The sequence below is a fragment of the Castor canadensis genome, chromosome 5, assembly GCF_047511655.1.
Source record: "Castor canadensis chromosome 5, mCasCan1.hap1v2, whole genome shotgun sequence".
NCBI lineage: Eukaryota > Metazoa > Chordata > Mammalia > Rodentia > Castoridae > Castor > Castor canadensis.
The window spans coordinates 67,837,090-67,855,868 of NC_133390.1; the positions used below are offsets into that span (position 1 = coordinate 67,837,090).

General features: G+C 38.6%; 1 protein-coding gene across 1 annotated transcript in view; it reads left to right on the forward strand.

The window, feature by feature from the left end:
• The window catches only part of Cfap91 (cilia and flagella associated protein 91), an 81,879-nt gene extending 74,325 nt beyond the window's left edge, over positions 1–7,554 (forward strand). Inside the window, exon 17 of the mRNA XM_074073231.1 lies at positions 5,672–7,554. Coding sequence (XP_073929332.1) covers positions 5,672–5,688 — 17 coding nt within the window. The 3' untranslated portion in view covers positions 5,689–7,554. The remainder of the gene's footprint in view (positions 1–5,671) is intronic.
• The last annotated feature ends 11,225 nt before the right edge of the window (positions 7,555–18,779 follow it).

An 18,779-nucleotide genomic window follows, 5' to 3' on the forward strand; every position in this document is an offset into this window, starting at 1 on the left:
AGAGTTCCTGCCTAAATGGCTTTCTCCTTTTCCTCTTTTTATTCCATCTGGGACTCTAGGCTTTGGGATGGTGCTGCCCACGTTCAGGGTGGGTCTTTGCCCCCGTGTTAAATCTCTCCAGAATCGCCCTCAGAGCAAAACAAAACAGAAAAGAAGAACAATTTCAAAAAACCAACCTACCATTATACCTTGAGAAACTAGAAAAAGAACAAACTAAGCCCAAAATTAGTAGAAAGAAGGAAATAATAAAAACTGGAGCAGAGCTAAATGAAAAAAAAAATAGAAAAGGTCAACAAAACTAAGGTGGTTTTAAAAATAGATAAACAAAATTAGAAAGCCTTTAAGTAGACTAAGAAGAAATCTTATATAAAATCAGAAATGAAAGAAGCAGCATTACTGATATTACAGAAATACAAAATGTCACAGATACTACTATGAACAGTTATGCACCAAAAAGTTGGATAATCTAAAAGAAATGGATAAATAGCTAGACATTGAATCATGAAGAAACAGAAAATCTGAACAGATCAGTAATGAGCAATGAGATCGAATCAGTAACAAAGTTCTCCCATCAAAGAAAAGCCCAGGACCTGATGGCTTCATTGATGAATTCTACAAGACATTTAAAGAACCAATCCTTCACAAACTCTCCCAAAAAATTTGAAGAGGAGGGAATACTTCCAAACTCATTTTATAAAGGCAATATTACCCTTATTTCAAAATAAGACAAGGACATTATATGCAAAGAAAATTAACAATCCAATGTTCTTGATGAACACAGATGCAAAAATCCTCAACAAAATACTAGCAACCTAAATTCAATAGCACAAGGAAAGAAGGGTCATTCACCATGAAAATGTGGGCTTTATCCCAGGGATTCCAGAACGGTTTAACATTCGCAAATCTATAAATGAGAGATACCATATTAACTGAATACAGACAAAAACCATGTGATCATCTCAACAGATTCCGAAAAAGCATTTGACAAAATTCAACATCCTTACACACACGCATGCACACATACATCTTTTTTTTTTATGAATCATGACAAAGCAATTTACTTTTGTGCTTTTTCCTCATCTACTTTTAAAATGTTTTCTTTTTTTTTTTTTTCATTTTTCTTTTATTATTCATATGTGCATACAAGGCTTGGTTCATTTCTCCCCCCTGCCCCCACCCCCTCCCTTACCACCCACTCCACCCCCTCCCGCTCCCCCCCCTCAATACCAGCAGAAACTATTTTGCCCTTATCTCTAATTTTGTTGTAGAGAGAGTATAAGCAATAATAGGAAGGAACAAGGGGTTTTGCTGGTTGAGATAAGGATAGCTATACAGGGCATTGACTCACATTGATTTCCTGTGCGTGGGTGTTACCTTCTAGGTTAATTCTTTTTGATCTCACCTTTTCTCTGGTACCTGTTCCCCTTTTCCTATTGGCCTCAGTTGCTTTAAGGTATCTGCTTTAGTTTCTCTGCGTTAAGGGCAACAAATGCTAGCTAGTTTTTTAGGTGTCTTACCTATCCTCACCCCTCCCTCGTGTGCTCTCGCTTTTATCATGTGCTCATAGTCCAATCCCCTTGTTGACGCACACATACATCTTAAAAATGGGTATAGAAGGAAAGTATCTCACTATAACAAGGCCATATATGACAACCCCAGTTAGCATCATACATAATATTCAATGATGAAAGGGTGAAAACTTTTCCTCTAAGAAGAGGATTAGGACAGGGATATCCACTCTCATCACTTCTACTCAACTTAGTACTGGAAGTCCCGTCCAGAGAAACTGACAAGCAAAAGAAATAAAAGGCACCTAAATTGGAAAGGAAGAAATTAAATTCCCCGGGTTTGCAGATGATGTGATTCTATATATGGAAAACCCTAAAGTCTCCACCAAAAAACTGTTAGAATTAATAAACAAATTTAGTAAAGAAGCAGGATGCAACATAAACATTCAAAAGTCTATATTCTTAGGCCTGGCGTAAGACTTAAGTGATAAGAGCACCTGCCTAGCAAGCATGAGGCCCTGAGTTCAAACCGTAGTACCACCAAAAAAAGAAAAAAATCAAACTTATTAAAAAAAACCTATGTACTCCTCTATATACTAGCAACAAACTATCCAAAAACTGTCAAGGAAACAAATCCACTCATAATAGCTACAAAAAATGAAATAAGAATAAATTTAGCAAGGAAATAAAAAGATACATTGACTACTATGAAATAGTGATGAAAGAATTGAAGAAGACACAAATAAATGGAAAGTATCCTTTGTTCCTGGGTTGGAAGAATTAATATTGTTAAAATGTCCATATTACCTGTTTTGGTTTGGATAAGTGTCCCCCCAAAGGCTGGGTCCCCAGCTTGTGACATTTTTAGGAGATGAAAGGATCTGTAAGAGGTAAGTCCTAATGGGCCGAAGGCCAATCATTGGGGATGTGAAAGGATGCTGAGCTCTGGCCCCTTCCTGACTCTCTCTTTGCTTCCTGGCTACCATAAGGTGAGCAATTTCTTCTGCCAAATGCTCTTACCATAATGTGCTGTCTAATCACAGACCTACAGGCATCAGGGTTAAGAGACTAGGGACTGAAATCTCTCTTTAAGTTGATTGTCATGTCTCAGTGATGGAAAACTGACACATTACCTACGTGTTCGTAGATTAATGCAATCTCTATCTGAATACCAATGGCATTCTTCACAGAAATAGAAAAAGCAATCCTAAAATTTTGGATTTGGTTAAAAAGATCACAACTAAACAAATCAATCTTGAGCAAAAAGGACACTCTGACTTCAAAATCTATTACAAAGCTCTAGTAATCAAAACATCATGATACTGGTGTAAAATCAGACACATAAATCAATGGGATGGAATAGAGACCAGAAAAAAACCCCATGCATGTACAGTCAGCTGGCTTTCAACACAGGTGTCAAGAACACAAAATGGGAAGAGGACAATGCCTTCAATGAATGGTGTTGGGAAAACTGGATATCTACAAGCTGAGGAATGAAATGACTCATCTCATGTCATATAAAGCAAGTCAATGTAGAATGGACTAAACACTTATTCCTAAAACCAAAACTCTGAAACTACCAGAAGGAAACAAGGATAACTCCATAGCGTTGGTCTGGGCAGTCATTTTTTTGAATATGACCCAAAAGTGAAAATAGACAAATTAGATTACTAAATTACTAGATTTTCTTTAAAAATTCAGCACAGTACAAGAAACAGTGAACAGAGTGAAGAGACAGCCTACAGACTGGGAGAAAGTATTCACAAACCATACACCTGATAACTAAGAAATTTTCATCCAAAATAATATGAACAACCTAAGCAACCACAAAGGGCTTGAATAGACATTTCTCAAAAGAAAACATCCAACTAGTCAACAGGTACACGAAAAAAAATGCTCAACATCACTAATTAGGAAATTGGAAATTTGAACCCAAATGAGATGTCATCTGACACCTGTTAGGATGGCTACTACCAAGAAGGTGAAAGATAACAAATGTAGGAGAGAATGTAGAGAAAAGGAAACTTTTCAACAGAGTTGGCAGGAATTTAAATTAGTACAGCCACTGTGTTAAACAATATGGAAAGTCCTCAAAAATAGAAAATAAAACAGCATATGATCCAACAATCCCACTACTGAGAAGATAATAAAACCAGTCTGTGGAAGAGACATCCTCACTTCCATGTTCATTGCAGCATTATTTGCAATAGCAAAGATATGGAATCAGCTTAATAGTCCATCCAGAGATGAATGAATAAAGAAAATGTGGTATACATTACACAACTGGTACTATCCAGCCTTGATTTTAAAAAAAAAGGAAATCCTGCTATTTGTGGAACACGAATGAGCCTGGAGGATATTATACTAAGTGGACATCACAGAAATAATCAGAACAAAGGCATAAGCTCATACATGTATTTTGAGCTCCCTTATATGTGGAATCAAAAAGTTGAACTCCTACAAGTAGAGAATAGAAAGGTGGTTACCAGGGGTTGGAGAGATGTTGCACAAAGAATACAAAATTTCATTTAGCTAGGAGTAAGTTTAAGAGGTCTGTTGTACACATAGTGGCTGTAGATCCTGTGGATTTTTGAAAATCTCTAAGATTTTAAGCCATCTTAGCACACAAAAATGTGAAGTACATGAAGTAATACTTCCATTAATTAGCTAGTATACAATGTATACATCTTTCAAAAACATCATGCAGTGATAAGTACAAGCAACCTTTGTCAAAAAGAATAAGATAAAATTATAAAGGATATTTGAGGTGAGTCAAAGTGAAATGGAAAGAGAATCAGTAACAATATGTATAGCCTCCAACATCACACATCACCTTTTTCCAAACAAATGTTCCACAGAAAAGTGCTCTTTAAGGAACAGGGAGGGGGAGGGCAATGGGAGGATGTGATCAAAGTATATTACATGCATGTATGAAAATGTCACAATGACATTTAAGACAATTAATATGCAATAATAATAAGTGCTTTTCAGAACATTTGTAAGCAGGCTTTCTCTGGATATTCATGAGACCTAGGTCAAGAATGTAAATTGAAACTACTTTAAACCATATATTTAAAGGTTGAAAAACAGTTGTGTTCTACCCCACCAATGATGACAAACATACCATCAAAATGAGGCAATTGTAAAATGTGTAAGCAGCTATGGTCTGTATGTAATTGAAAGATGATGAAAATCAAAGATGATGAATTTACTTATTCTTGAGCATGTCTGACTGTCTCAGTGATGTCTGGGTGAGCACTAAAGTAAAGGCAAACATGGTTTAAAAAGTCAGAAGTAAATAAATAAATATGTATATATGTATATGCATGTATATATATACACAAACTTTTATCTATGTATGTATATACATATATGGATAATTTTTGACTTGTATGTAATAAGTATATATACAAGCCCATATACATATGCATTATGCCTGGCATATACACAGAATATTTTTGGAAAAATCAACAAGAAATTGGTAAGTAGTTGTTTCTAGGCATGGATCACTTTCCTCATGTTGATGTCCTTTTGTGGTTTGAATTTTTTATAATGTACACGTGTTAAGTTTTCAGTTGTAACCTTGTTAATTAAAGCTTTTTAAGGTGCTAGAATTTGGAAACTGAGACACTGAGGTAAGAAACATTTGGTGTTGGGCTTGGTGGCTATTTTACTTGCTGTAATCCTAGCTACTAAGGAGGTAGAGATCAGAAGGATGGCAGTTCAAGGCCAGCCCAGATAAAAAAGTAGTTAATGAGACCCCCATCTCAACCAGTAAAAGCTGAGCATGGTGGCTCACACCTGTCATTCCAGCTATGCAAGAAACATAAATGGGAGGATTATGGTCCAAACCAGCATAAGTGCAAGACCCTATTAGAAAGATAACTAAGCAAAAAGGGCTGGAAGTGTGTTTCATGCAGTAGAGCACCTTCCTTGCAAGCAAAGCCCTGAGTTCAAACCCCAGTACCACAAAAAAAAAAGAAAGAAAGAAAGAAACGTCATTGGGATCCAGAGGCTTATAAACGGCAGGGCTAAGATCTGTCTGGGGCTGTCTGACTTCAAAGCCAGGGCTCTACTTCATTGTAGCTCAGTCATTTTCATTCATTCTGGTAGTGAATGTTTATGAAAGATGACAGTCTTAAACATTCATGTTGTTTTTACAGATTATGATTTTTTTTAAAGAGCTGTACGAATCATCTAAAGAGTTTCAGTGGTCCGTGCTTCTCTCAAGATGTGCAGATCTCAAGGGCTTGTCGATGTGTGACTGCAGAGGAAAGGGGTTTGCTTCCCTTAAACTCCCAATGACTCAAACAGCTTGCAGTGATAATAGTCAAATGAAAGAGCTCTGTTCTCCTTGGTGTTTCCTAGATGCTCTACTTCAAGAGAAAATTTTCTTGTGTCTCATTGCAACATTTTACTATGGTAATATGCTGGCTTGTTGAATCAAACAAAAGAAATGTGAATACTTCCTAAGTAGTTTTGGTTTAATATTCATAGGACATTGGCATTATCTACTTAAGTCAAAAATATGCATGACCCAGCATTTCTCCTCCTGGTGTACATCAAATAGAAATGCATGAGAAGAAAATTTATAGAGATTATTATCCATGATGCTCCCCACACTGGAAACCCACATGTTTATCTCCATTGGAATGGAAAAGTAAACACGGATATGTCCGTACAAAGGCATATCAACCCACCACTGAGCTTTGGATCTTGCACGTATATTCACTGTTGAAGGGCATCTGTCCGTCCTTGAGTTCAGTGGATCCCTCCTCATTTAAAGTTTGGCAAATAGAAAAAACAGTCAGTAAGCAAAAGCACCACCAACAAAATCAACATGGAGCCCATGTAAAGACTTTAGAAAATAGATGCTACACGGAGAACTGAACAAAATATATTACTATAAGTGACAAGAAAAGTTTCAGAAACACCTGGTGTTTTTAGTAGGAGTCAAAAAGAAAAACCCTCCTTGCAAACTGAATTAGGGAAGAATAAAAACAGGTAAGTTCAAAACATTAAAAAGACTGAAAAGGGAAGAAAGCTGGCTAAGAAGAAAAAAATGCAAAGAAGGTATGGCTCAAGTGGTACAGCACTTGCTAGGTCCTGAGTTCAACCACAGAACTGAAAGAAGAAAAAAAAGTCAGTGACAAAATTTATATGTTCATTTGGATGCAATTAAAATACAGAAGTATCACAACAGAGAATAAAATTGGTGATATTGGCAAAAAAATTGTTAAATTATTTAATACAGGACAGAAAAGAAAGGGTCAAGAGATGAAAATGACAGAGATTAGCCCTGGATGACCACTTGTACAAGCAATAGAAATTCTCGAAGAAGAAGCCAGACCAAATAAATAGAAACAATAAGCAAACTTGAATAAAAAAAATTCTGAGCTGAAAAAAACACATGGGGCTGGGTGTGGTACATACCTGTAATTCTGGCCACTCAGGAGGTAGAGATCAGGAGGATTGTGGTTTGAGGTCAGTCCAGTTAAAAGTTAGTGAGACTCCATCTCAATCAGTAAGCCAGGGATGGTGATATGCACCACTGCCCATAGCTAGTGGTCCCCGCTCTGCAGGAGGCCATAGTAAAAGAATTGTGGTCCAGGCCAGCCCAGGTAAACACATGAGAACCTTCCTGAAAAGTAACTAAAGTTAAAAAAAAAAAAAAAACAGGCTGGAAGGCTAGAATTATGACTTAAGTGGTAAAGTCCCTGCCTAGCAAGTGTGAGTTCTGAGTTTAAACCTTAGTGCCAGGAAAAAAGAAAAGAAAAGAAAGCCCGATTGTACAAACTTCAAAGAGTTTACCTTGTCCTAGGAAAACTGGGATTAGGACAACTTTTTTTCCTCATTAGGATTACAGACAAATAGCAAAGTACTACACCACTAAGTAAGCAATTGAATTTTGTTTCTTAAAAACTGCTACCCAGAACTAGGTAAAGGTTACATTGATTCACTTTTTTTTATCTTTTATTAATTTTATTTTATCATTTTTTGTATTTACTTACATGTGTGTACATTATTTGGGCCACCTCCCCCCCTCCCCTCCCTACCTCATTTTCTTTTCTTTTATTCATATGTGCATACAATGTTTGGGTCATTTCTCCCCCCTTCCCCCTGCCCCCTCCCTCACCCCTTCACCCCTTCCCTCTCCTCCCTCTCCCCTCCCTACCTGGCAGAAACTATTTTGCCCTTATCTCTAATTTTGTTGTTGAGAGAGTATAAGCAATAACAGGAAGGACCAAGGGTTTTTGCTAGTTGAGATAAGGATAGCTATACAGGGCATTGACTCACATTGATTTCCTGTGCGTGGGTGTTACCTTCTAGGTTAATTCTTTTTGATCTCACCTTTTCTCTAGTTCCTGGTCCCCTTCTCCTATTGGCCTCAGTCGCTTTAAAGTATCTGCTTTGGTTTCTCTTCATTGAGGGCAACAAATGCTATCTAGTTTTTTGGGTGTCTTACCTATCCTCACCCCTCCCTAGTGTGCTCTCACTTTATCATGTGTTGATTCACTTTTGAAATAAAGTTTCAGGAACACAAAATGAGAAGTGGGTTAGGGCTGATGGGATAGAAGGTGGGAAGGGAATGTTATACAGCAGAGAACAGAAGACTTCTTTTGGAAAGGACCAGATTAACTGTTTCCAGCTTTGCAGGTCAGATAGTCTCCATTATAGCTATTCAACTCTGCAGTTGTAGGGTTCTATACACAGCTATAGATAACATAAATGAATATGACTGCGTTCCACTAAAATTCTACTTTCAAAATCAGCAGCCTGGATTTGACCTATAGGCCTTAGTTTGCCCAACCCTGCTGTAGTGTTGAACTAAAGTTAAAGTCAATATCTATTTTACAAAAAGATTTAAAGTAGCTTCTATTAAAGGGCAAAGAAAATGAAACTTAGAATACTTCCTTTAAAAGTCTTTATCCTGGGAGGTCTTCTAAAGCTGTTTTGTATTTAAATAGCCACAGCAAAAAAGGAAAACAAAAGTTGTTATAGGGTTCTCATTGATAAATTAAAATTTGCCAGGAGGAAAACTTTTTCCTGGTACCAGTAACCTTCTACTTATAATGGCTTATATTAAAATGTTCCAACTTTTACAACCTTTGCTCTTGGAAATAAAACACCTATAGTGATAAGAAAGACTCGTACTTAATCCCTTGTGATCATGCTGACTGGAGCTATGTGGGGATTTGGAGCTAGAATAGTACAATCTATAGCAATATAAAATCAGAACTGATTTCTTTCCTTTGGCAGTACTAGGGTTTGAACTCAGGGCTTCACACTTGCTTGGCAGGCACTCAACCACCTGAGCCATATCTCCAGCCCTTATTGCTGCAGTTATTTTGGAGGGTAGGGTCTCGCTTTTGATCCTCCTGTTTTACGCTTTCCACTGTAGCTGGAATGACAGGTACACACTACCCCACCCAGCTTTTTTTTTCCTTTTCTGTTCAGATAGGGTGTAGCAAACTTTTTTTTTTTTTTTTCTGGCCAGGCTGGCCTGGAACCATGGTCCTCCTAACCTCAGCCTCTCAAGTAGCTAAGATTATAGGCACAAGCCACCAGTGTCAAATACAACTGATTTTGAGTTAGAAATGTTATCATTCGCTGGTAAATGGATGGAATTGGAGAACATCATTCTGAGTGAGGTTAGCCTGGCCCGAAAGACCAAAAATCGTATGTTCTCCCTCATATGTGGACATTAGATCAAGGGCAAACACAACAAGGGGATTGGACTATGAGCACATGATAAAAGCTTTAGCACACAAGGGAGGGGTGAGGATAGGTAAGACACCTAAAAAACTAGCTAGCATTTGTTGCCCTTAATGCAGAGAAACTAAAGCAGATACCTTAAAGCAACTGAGGCCAATAGGAAAAGGGGACCAGGAACTAGAGAAAAGGTTAGATCAAAAAGAATTAACCTAGAAGGTAACACCCACGCACAGGAAATCAATGTGAGTCAATGCCCTGTATAGCTATCCTTATCTCAACCAGCAAAACCCCTTGTTCCTTCCTATTATTGCTTATACTCTCTCTACAACAAAATTAGAGATAAGGGCAAAATAGTTTCTGCTGGGTATTGAGGGGTGGTAGCGGGAGGGGGTGGAGTGGGTGGTAAGGGAGGGGGTGGGGGCAGGGGGGAGAAATGAACCAAGCCTTGTATGCACATATGAATAATAAAAGAAAAATGAAAAAAAAAAAAGAAATGTTTGCATGCATACATCATCAGATATAAATCCTTGTGTGTTTCCCTGCCAGGACTTCCTGTATGCTAGGTAAGTTCTCTGCCACTTAAGCTACACACCCTGCCCTTTTTGCTTTGACTATTTTTTCAGATAGGGTCTCAGGGTTTTTGCAAGGCTGTCCTGGAACTACGATCCTCTTACCTGTGCCTTCCACACAGGTAGGAATACAGGTGTTCACCAACACACCTGACTCCCTTTTGCCTTTAAATAGAGCCATTGCCTGGTCTGGAGGCATGGCTTGAGTGCAGCTCAAAGTTCTGAGTTCAAATTTGAGGAGAAGGAAAAGGGGAGGAGAAGAAGGGGGAGGAGGAGGAAGAAGAATTGCCTACCTTCAAAATGCTTAAGGAAAGGCAAGGTAAAAAAAATCCAAGGGAAAAGTGTGAAGTGTGAGTATAGGATCATCTTTAGGATGGGAAAGTGTTAGCACAAAATTGTTGGAGATTCCAAATTCCTGCAGTGCAGGACTCAGACACAGTGTATTAGAAGCTGAGCCAAGTGTATACTAGCTAAGAAGAAGTTTCCATTACTAGTCCTCATCCCTACACCCATTTCTAGACTGTAGTAACTGCTTAGGGGTAGAATTGTATCTGTGAAGAAGACCTAAGGTACATTTATGCAGCAAGCTGCACAGAGGGCCACTGACCCAGATTCCAGTACACTGGACAAAGCCAGTGAGCAGGTGAGGAACAGTGAACGGGCCTGTGACTGAGCAAAGCCAAGCTGGACACTAGCGGTCCAGCAGTATGGAAGCTGAGAGAGTAGGTTATGGACTGAGATTGTTGGTAGAGAAATCCCAGTCCAATTTTAGTGTGTCAGAAAAGCTAATTCATCTCACCAAGCCTTAGTTTCCTCACGTTTAAGGTAGATAACCATAAAATGTACAACATGGGATTGGTGCGAAGACATAATTAATGTCAAAGGCTTGGAATAGCACCTTGCGTCTGGTAAGCATCTGGGGAGCACCAGCCAGCTGTTTGGACTATCACTAGCAGACAGACAGCAAAACAGAGATGGTTAGAGCATATGCCCTGCATCCACTCTGGACGGTGGCCCAGTTGACATAGTCTATAACCACTCAGATGAGTTTCTCCACCTCAAGTAGGGAAGAGTAAGAGACAGAATGTGAATGCAGTGCATCTTCACCTCATTCTTTGTCCCCTCCAGTCGGGAAGAGAGAGGAATAAGTACCCTCTATTCTGTAGAGACTTGAAGTGTTGAGAGCAAGGACTCTCTCTCTCTACCAGATATCAGGGCAGTAGAAGAAAGCCATAAGTATTACACAGGAGAGTTTTCTAGAAAACTTGATTAGACTCATTGGAACAGGCATCTTTTATTATTAGGGTTAAACGTTGAGGAACAAAGTGAGGACAACAGCGATGTTTGCTGTGGCCACACGCTAAAACCACCTCTTGGACCTCACCTCACACCAAAACAGAATCTGTAGCAGTGGACCCCACATGATGGTAGGGTTAAAAATCTTCCGTGAAATTTAATGTGGTTCAGTTTGGAGTGGAGTATCCCTTCACCAGGAGACCCTCCCTCCCTAATCACCGACCATCAGAGACAAGCCTCAATGTCTTCAGTCCAGCTTTTAATCATCTTTTAAAGCTAACAGACGCTAAAGGTAAAGATGAAAATGTGGGAGGGTGCATTGAAGCAGGGCATGGTCAGAGCACCTTGTCCTTTTGCCACAGCACACATCCACCTGCCTGTAACTGCCCGTGTCAGCGTTCCACTGACTGGCCTGTGCAGGTCGCACAGGGGCCGAGCCTCCTGAGTTTGCCCCTTGATGTTCCTCACACCTGGCATCATCTCTTACGCTAATCACTCAGTAAGAATTTATCAAATGAAATTCTACATGCAGGCTGTTTGGAAAAGCAAACATTTGTGTGACTTTAGAGAACATGTTTCATGTCTTGACATTTTCTGGTATGAAATGAGTTTGAACAACAAAACTCTAATTTATTACATTCATTTCTAATAGGTAAAGGCTTGTCTTTTTGCTGTTCAACATTCAAAGTTTATCAAGGAGCATAAAAATCATAAAGGAATTTGTCTCATTTATCCTTGAACAAACAACATTAAACAACACAAGAAATTCCAACAGAGGCTTTGGAGATGATACAGAAATGTTCTTTTCACTGACTTTATTTTTAATAAAGGTTAAAGACATTGTTTTAAGATATAGCTACAAAATCAGCTTCCAGTGTTGGTAGACAAAAGAGGTCTACAATTTTCCACTAATTAAAAAAAAAAAGAAAAAGACAGCTAGATAGTATTAACAAAATCACTCATTTTAGGGAACCAGACATCTAATCAGAGATGACTGATGAACCCCTCCCAGAGATTCAGGAAGAAGCAGTGTACTGGTAGTTTTCCAGGGGAGAGTCCTTCAAGCCCAGCAGCTTTGTTGTCAGAGGGGGAAGGCTTGATTAGGTTTGGGAGCTGTTACACAATCTTGTGACTTTACAAACTAAAAGCAGCAAATGCACTTAGAAGTGAACAGGGAGCCAGGCATGGTGGTACAGGCCTGCAGTCTCAGCTACACAGGAGGCTAAGGAAGGAGGATCACATGTGTCCAGGAGTTCAGAGCCAGCCTGAGAAATATAGTGTTATCCTAGTGGGGGCTGGAGTTTGAACTCATGGCTTTGCTCTTGCAAAGCAGGCACTCTAGTGCTTGAGTCACACCACAAGTCCATTTTGGTCTGGTTATTTTGGAGATAAGGCCTCTCAAACTATTTGCCAGGGCTGACCTCAAACTGTGATCCTCTGATCTCAACTTCCCAAGTAGCTAGGAATACAGGTGTGAGCCACTGGTGCTCAGCAAAAATAAATTTTTTAGAAAACATGGAAGACCTCTGCACTGAAAACTACGCAACACTGCTGGGAAAAATAGATGATCAAAATAAATGGAGATTTGTACCATGTTTATGTATTGGGACATTCAATATTATTATGAAGTCAAGTCTCCCCAAATCAGTCAATAGATTCAATGCAATCACAATTGAAATACTTACAGGTATTTTAATAACTTTGCAATTTGGTTCCAAAATTTGGATAATAAAGCAAAGGTCATAGTAACCAGAATTATTTTGATAAAAGAGCAAAGTTGAACATTATTGTATTAGTGGGTCTGTCTGAGGGGACTACAAAGAGGCAGGAGAGGGAAAAAATGACAGAGAGTGAATAATATTGGAACACAATGCATCTATGTATGAAGATAGTATAATGTAATGCACTGTAGGGGAGGAGGGTGATAGAGAAAGGATAAGTAATGGGGTTAACCTGATTAAGTGCCATATAGGAATTTGTAAAATACCTAGGTGAACTCCCCTTGAACACTCAATGTATACTTTTAAAAAAATGGAGGACATATTCACAATAGCCAAGTTATGGAAACAGCCAAGATGCCCCACCACTGACAAATGGATTAAGAAAATGTGGTATCTATACACAATGGAATTTTATGCAGCCATGAAGAAGAACGAAATGTTATCATTCGCTGGTAAATAGATGGAATTGGAGAACATCATTCTGAGTGAGGTTAGCCTGGCCCAAAAGACCAAAAATCGTATGTTCTCCCTCATATGTGGACATTAGATCAAGGACAAACACAACAAGGGGATTGGACTTTGAGTACATGATAAAAGCTTTAGCACACAAGGGAGGGGTGAGGATAGGTAAGACACCTAAAAAATTAGTTAGCATTTGTTGCCCTTAACACAGAGAAACTAAAGCAGATACCTTAAAAGCAACTGAGGCCAATAGGAAAAGGGGACCAGGAACTAGAGAATAGGTGAGATCAAAAAGAATTAACCTAGAAGGTAACACACACACACAGGAAATCAATGTGAGTCAATGCCCTGTATAGCTATCCTTATCTCAACCAGCAAAAACCCTTGTTCCTTCCTATTATGGCTTATACTCTCTCTACAACACAATTAGAAATAAGGGCAAAATAGTTTCTGCTGGGTATTGAAGGGGTAGGGGGGAGAGGGAGGGGGCGGAGTGGGTGGTAAGGGAGGGGGTGTGGGCAGGGGGGAGAAATGACCCAAGCCTTGTATGCACATATGAATAATAAAAAAAAATGGAGGAGAGAAAGGTAAAACAGGTCTCATCTGGGGATGGGTAACAATGGAGAAGGGGAGTAAACAGAGAAGGAAGGTGAGTATGGTGGATGTATTTTTTGTGTATGAAAAAGAACAATTAAACTTATTGAAATTGTTCTAAGAACAAAGGAACAATGGTGATGGAAGAGGTGAATCTAAGATATATTGTAAACACAGTTGCAATGTATCTCTCCCCTCATACAACTATGATATGCAAGTAAAAAGAAAAAAGAGCAAAGTTGAAAGGTCATGCTACTTTGCTTTAGGACCTGCTATAAAGCTTCAGTGATCAAGACAGTGTGGTATTTGGCAGAAGAATAGATACATAGATAAATGTTACAGAATAAGGGTCTAGACATAGTCCCATACATGTACAGTTTTTTTTTTTTCACTGAAGTACCAGAGCTGTGCAATGGGGAAAAGAAAGACTTTCCAACAAATGGTGCTACAACAACCGAATAGCTAGAACAGGGGAAAATAAATCTTGACATCTGCTTTTTGCCAGATACAAAAATTAACTTGAAATGGGTCTCAGAATTAAGTTAAAAACTTAAGCTATATAAAACTCTTGGAATAAAACATAAGAGAATGTCCTCATGACTTATTTGTATGGGACTCCCAAAGTACTAGTCATTTTCAAAAAGACTGACAAGTAACTCCCATCTGAAAGAGGTCATTCACCCATTATAACCAATATGTATGCAATGCTCCAAACAAAACAATCTCGTACTTCCAGAACAGGATTTTCTTGTATTGATCACTTCACTCACTAAAAGCAACCTGAATCATCTACTTGTACAAAGCAGGAAACTAAGACATTCAAAAGAAGCAGTTAAAAAAAAAAAAAAAAACAAGTCATTCACTAGCATTGGGGACAGCAAAAATGGTAGAGCAAGCAGTGCCAAACTCCCCACCCTCCAGAGAAACTTTGAAAACCAAGCAGTTACTGTCAGAACCAACTTTATTGGTCTGAAAGAATGAAAGGTTCACACCAACTAAGAAAATGCTGAATCAAGGGAATGGTAGGAAATTTACTACTATTTTGAGAATTGGAGGGAGTTGTAGAAAAGTTTTGTGACATTGCTACTTGCCCTTGCCACTCCTTCTCTTAGTTCAGCAGCAGTCTTGAAGACAGCAGCCTGTACTCCCAGAGTGGCACCTAAAGGGAGCATAGCACACCTTATGTGCAAATTAAGGTGGTTGGTCATTTCGCCCTCACCTGTTTGGAAATAACTAAAGGATTTACGTAAGATATGCATCTGTTTTGCCTAACTTGGAACCCACAGGCAGAACATAAGTGAAAATTATTGCTCAAAAATATTGTAATTAATGTTACAAAAAACAAAAATAAAACTAAAAATTTGCCTGGGAGGAAAAGCCAGGGAGAGAGTTTCTTTGGGAAATCAGGGCAATCCAAAAGTGCTTGTGTGTGCTGGAGAATTTAGAAAATGACATGCCAGGACAGGACAGACTATGTGTTCAGAAAAGATCTGAGAAGACCCTAACCATTGGCTGATCTCTAATCTCAATGCAAGTAGAAAGTGAAGGTTGATGCATTGTTTTAAATGATCAAGGTAAGTGAGTGCCCCATTAACAGCCAATCCACAAAGGCTAGGAGAGATGGGGTTTTGCCTTTTTTGTTTTCTTTAGTTCTTGGAATTCAAGGAAATCTCCATCAAAACACTGGCTGAACATAAGCTAAAATTTCTATGATCAAGGAAAGCAAATCTTGGGCTGGGGACATGGCTCAAGTGGTAAAGTGCCTGCCTAGCAAGCATGAGGCCCTGAGTTCAATCCCTAGTACTGTCAAAGAAAGAAGAGAGAGAGAGAAGCAAGGAAGGAAGGAAGGAAGGAAGGGCAAATCTTGAAGGGAGAAAAATCTGACTTCCAGAGTTAACACATGGTAGTATTTAAATGTCCAATTTTCAAAAAAAATCACAAAGCGTACAAAGAAACAAAAAATATCCATTCAAAGGAAAAAACAAACTTACAAAACTGCCTATGAGAAAGTCTAGACACTGACTTATAGACAAATACATCAAAACAACTATCTTAAGTATATTCAAAACTAAAGGAAACCATGAACATGAACTAAAGGAAACCAGGAAAACCATGTATAAACAAAAAGAGAATGTTACAAATTATAGCAGATTTGAGCATGCAAAAAAAAAAAATTAAGACTCTTGAAGACAATTGAAATTATCCAGTCTGTGGAACAGAATGAAAAAAGAACAAAGAAAAGTGAACAAAGACAAAGATAACCTGCAGAACACCAACATATGCACTAGGGGAATCTCAGAGGAGAACAGAGAGAGAAACAGGAAGAATACTTGGAGGGCTAAAAACTTTCCAAATTTAATGAAATACATGAATTTATGCATCCTAGAAGTCCAATAGACTCAAAGCAGGCTAAACACAAAGGATCTACACCAAGCTGCATTGTAATCACATTGTCAGAAAACAAAGAGAACCTTGAAAGCCACAAGAGAGAAGCAGCTCATCATATACAAGAGGAATCCTTAACGAGATCAACGGTTGATTTCTCATCAGAACCATGGAGGCCAGAAAGCAGTGAGAGAACACATACTGCTGTGTACCTACTACAGTGGCAATAATAAAGTGAGATAAAAGAAAAATGGAAAATAACAGGTATTGGAGAGGATGTGGAGAAATTGGAGCCCTTGTATATTGCTGACAGGAATAGAAATGGTGCAGTCACTGTGAAAACTGGTAGATCCTCAATATATTGGACGTGGAACTACTTTATTCCCCATTGTCTTAGTCCATGTAGGTTATTATAACAAAATACCATTAACTGGGTAGCTTTGCAAGCAACAGAAATTTATTTCTTATAGTTCTAGAACCTAAGAAATCCAAAATCAAGGCACCCGTAGATTCAGTGTCTGGTGGGGACCCTCTTATCATATAGGGCAGCCTTCTCACTATAATGTCATTTGGCAGAAGGGACAAGGGGTCTCTCTTGGTCCTCTTTTTTAAAGAACCCCAATCATGAACTAATCATCTCCCAAGCACCCTTTTCCTAATAGCACTACCTTGGAGGTTAGGATTTCAACATATGAATTTGGTGGTGGGGGGCACAAATACCCAGCAATTCCACTCCTAGGTATATACACAAAAGAATTGAAAGCAGAGAGCCAAACAGGTATTTGTACACCAATGTTTGTAGCAACCTTATTCACAGTAGCCAAAAGGTGAAGGGATGCACAATGGAATTCTGATACATTATACAACATGAGTGAACCCTGAAAACATTGTGCTAACAGAAACAATCCATACACATAAGGATAAATATTGCATGACTACACTTATGTGAAATATCTAGGACAGGCAAATTCCTAGGAATAGAAAGTAGATTGGAGGTTATCAGGGATGAGGGAAGAGGATAATGGGGAGCTGTTTAATGGTTATAGGGTTTCTGTTTGCTGTGATGAAATAGTTGTGGATATGGATAGCGATAATGGATGTACAACACTGGAGGTATAATTAATGCCTCTCAATTGTGTACTTAAAATGGTCTGTATGGCTGATTTTATGCTACTTACATTTTACCATAATTTTTAAAAGCATGATAAATGAAAATAAAAAATAAAAGTAAGTAAAGAAAATGTGATTAACAATTCTAAGATGCTTAAATATTTAAGCTAATTTATTAACTCTCTTCCCCCTTTCTGGAAGTTAGTGTTACCTCTCACTTATAGAGAAAAAACAGGTCTGATTGACTGGGTAAACAACCCCAACCATTGTAAATATGATTGGAGTTCAGTTATCTTTCTATGGATTAGGCACTGTATACACACACACACACACACATTCATATTATGTATACACACACACACCTATATATCTGTATATATATACATATTTGGTTCTGGGATTTGAACTCAGGGCCTCACACTTGCTAGGCAGGTTCTCTATTACTTGAACCACTCCACCAGTCTCAGGTACAGTATTTTTGAAAGGTGATCCAGCTTATGGACTAGAGGTGTTCTCTGTATGACCCCTAAATTTACATTTTATTCAAAATCTTCTGATATAATATTGTGGAGCAAAAGAACCTAAAAGCTACAGTGTTTAGAGAAAGTAAATGTCATATTAATGTTGCTAGAAAGCAGCAATCTGTGTAAGTAGATTCCAGATTTCCACCTTCTTTCCTCAGTCCCTTTACCCTCCATACATTACTGATTAAAAAATAAAGATAAAATTGCACATCACTTCTTAGTTTTTACATAGTTCCATGTATATTAAATGCCCAATGACCTCTTTGCTATCAGAGTGTAATTTTTCTTCAGCATGGTACTTACCATCATTGAGTTTTAATTTTAAAATTTAAGAGGTTTCACATGTTTAAGAGGCAACTCATTGAATAATAAATTTTAAGTAAGTGTGCGTTTCATGCAATAGTGGCATGAGCTTCCTGGGCGATTCAGTGTAGTTGTGAGTGGGCTCTTTCTTCTTTTCAATAAAAGCAGAACTCAAACCAGTGTTAGTAAAAACCGTGTTTGAGTTATTAAGCTGACTGCCACCAATGCAATTTGGTACTCTAGGAGACAGGTAAGGAAGTCTTCCCCCCATGCAGATTGTGTTAGTCAGATTTTCATGACTGTAACACCTGAGATAATAAACTTACAAAAGAGAAGATGGCTTTGGCTCACAGTTTTGGGGGTTTCAGTATGTGATCAGTTGCCATGAGACAAGCCCATGGCTGGGAGTGAATGGAAGAGCAAAATCACTCACCTCATCACAAGCCAGAGAGAGAAAGAGCAAAGAGCCAGGGTCCCACTACCGCTGTGGGGGCACACCCCAAGACCTAAAGACCTCCCAGTAATCTCCATCTCCTCCTCCTAAAGTTTCTACCACCTCCCAATAGCATGACTCTGTGGGCCGTACCTTTA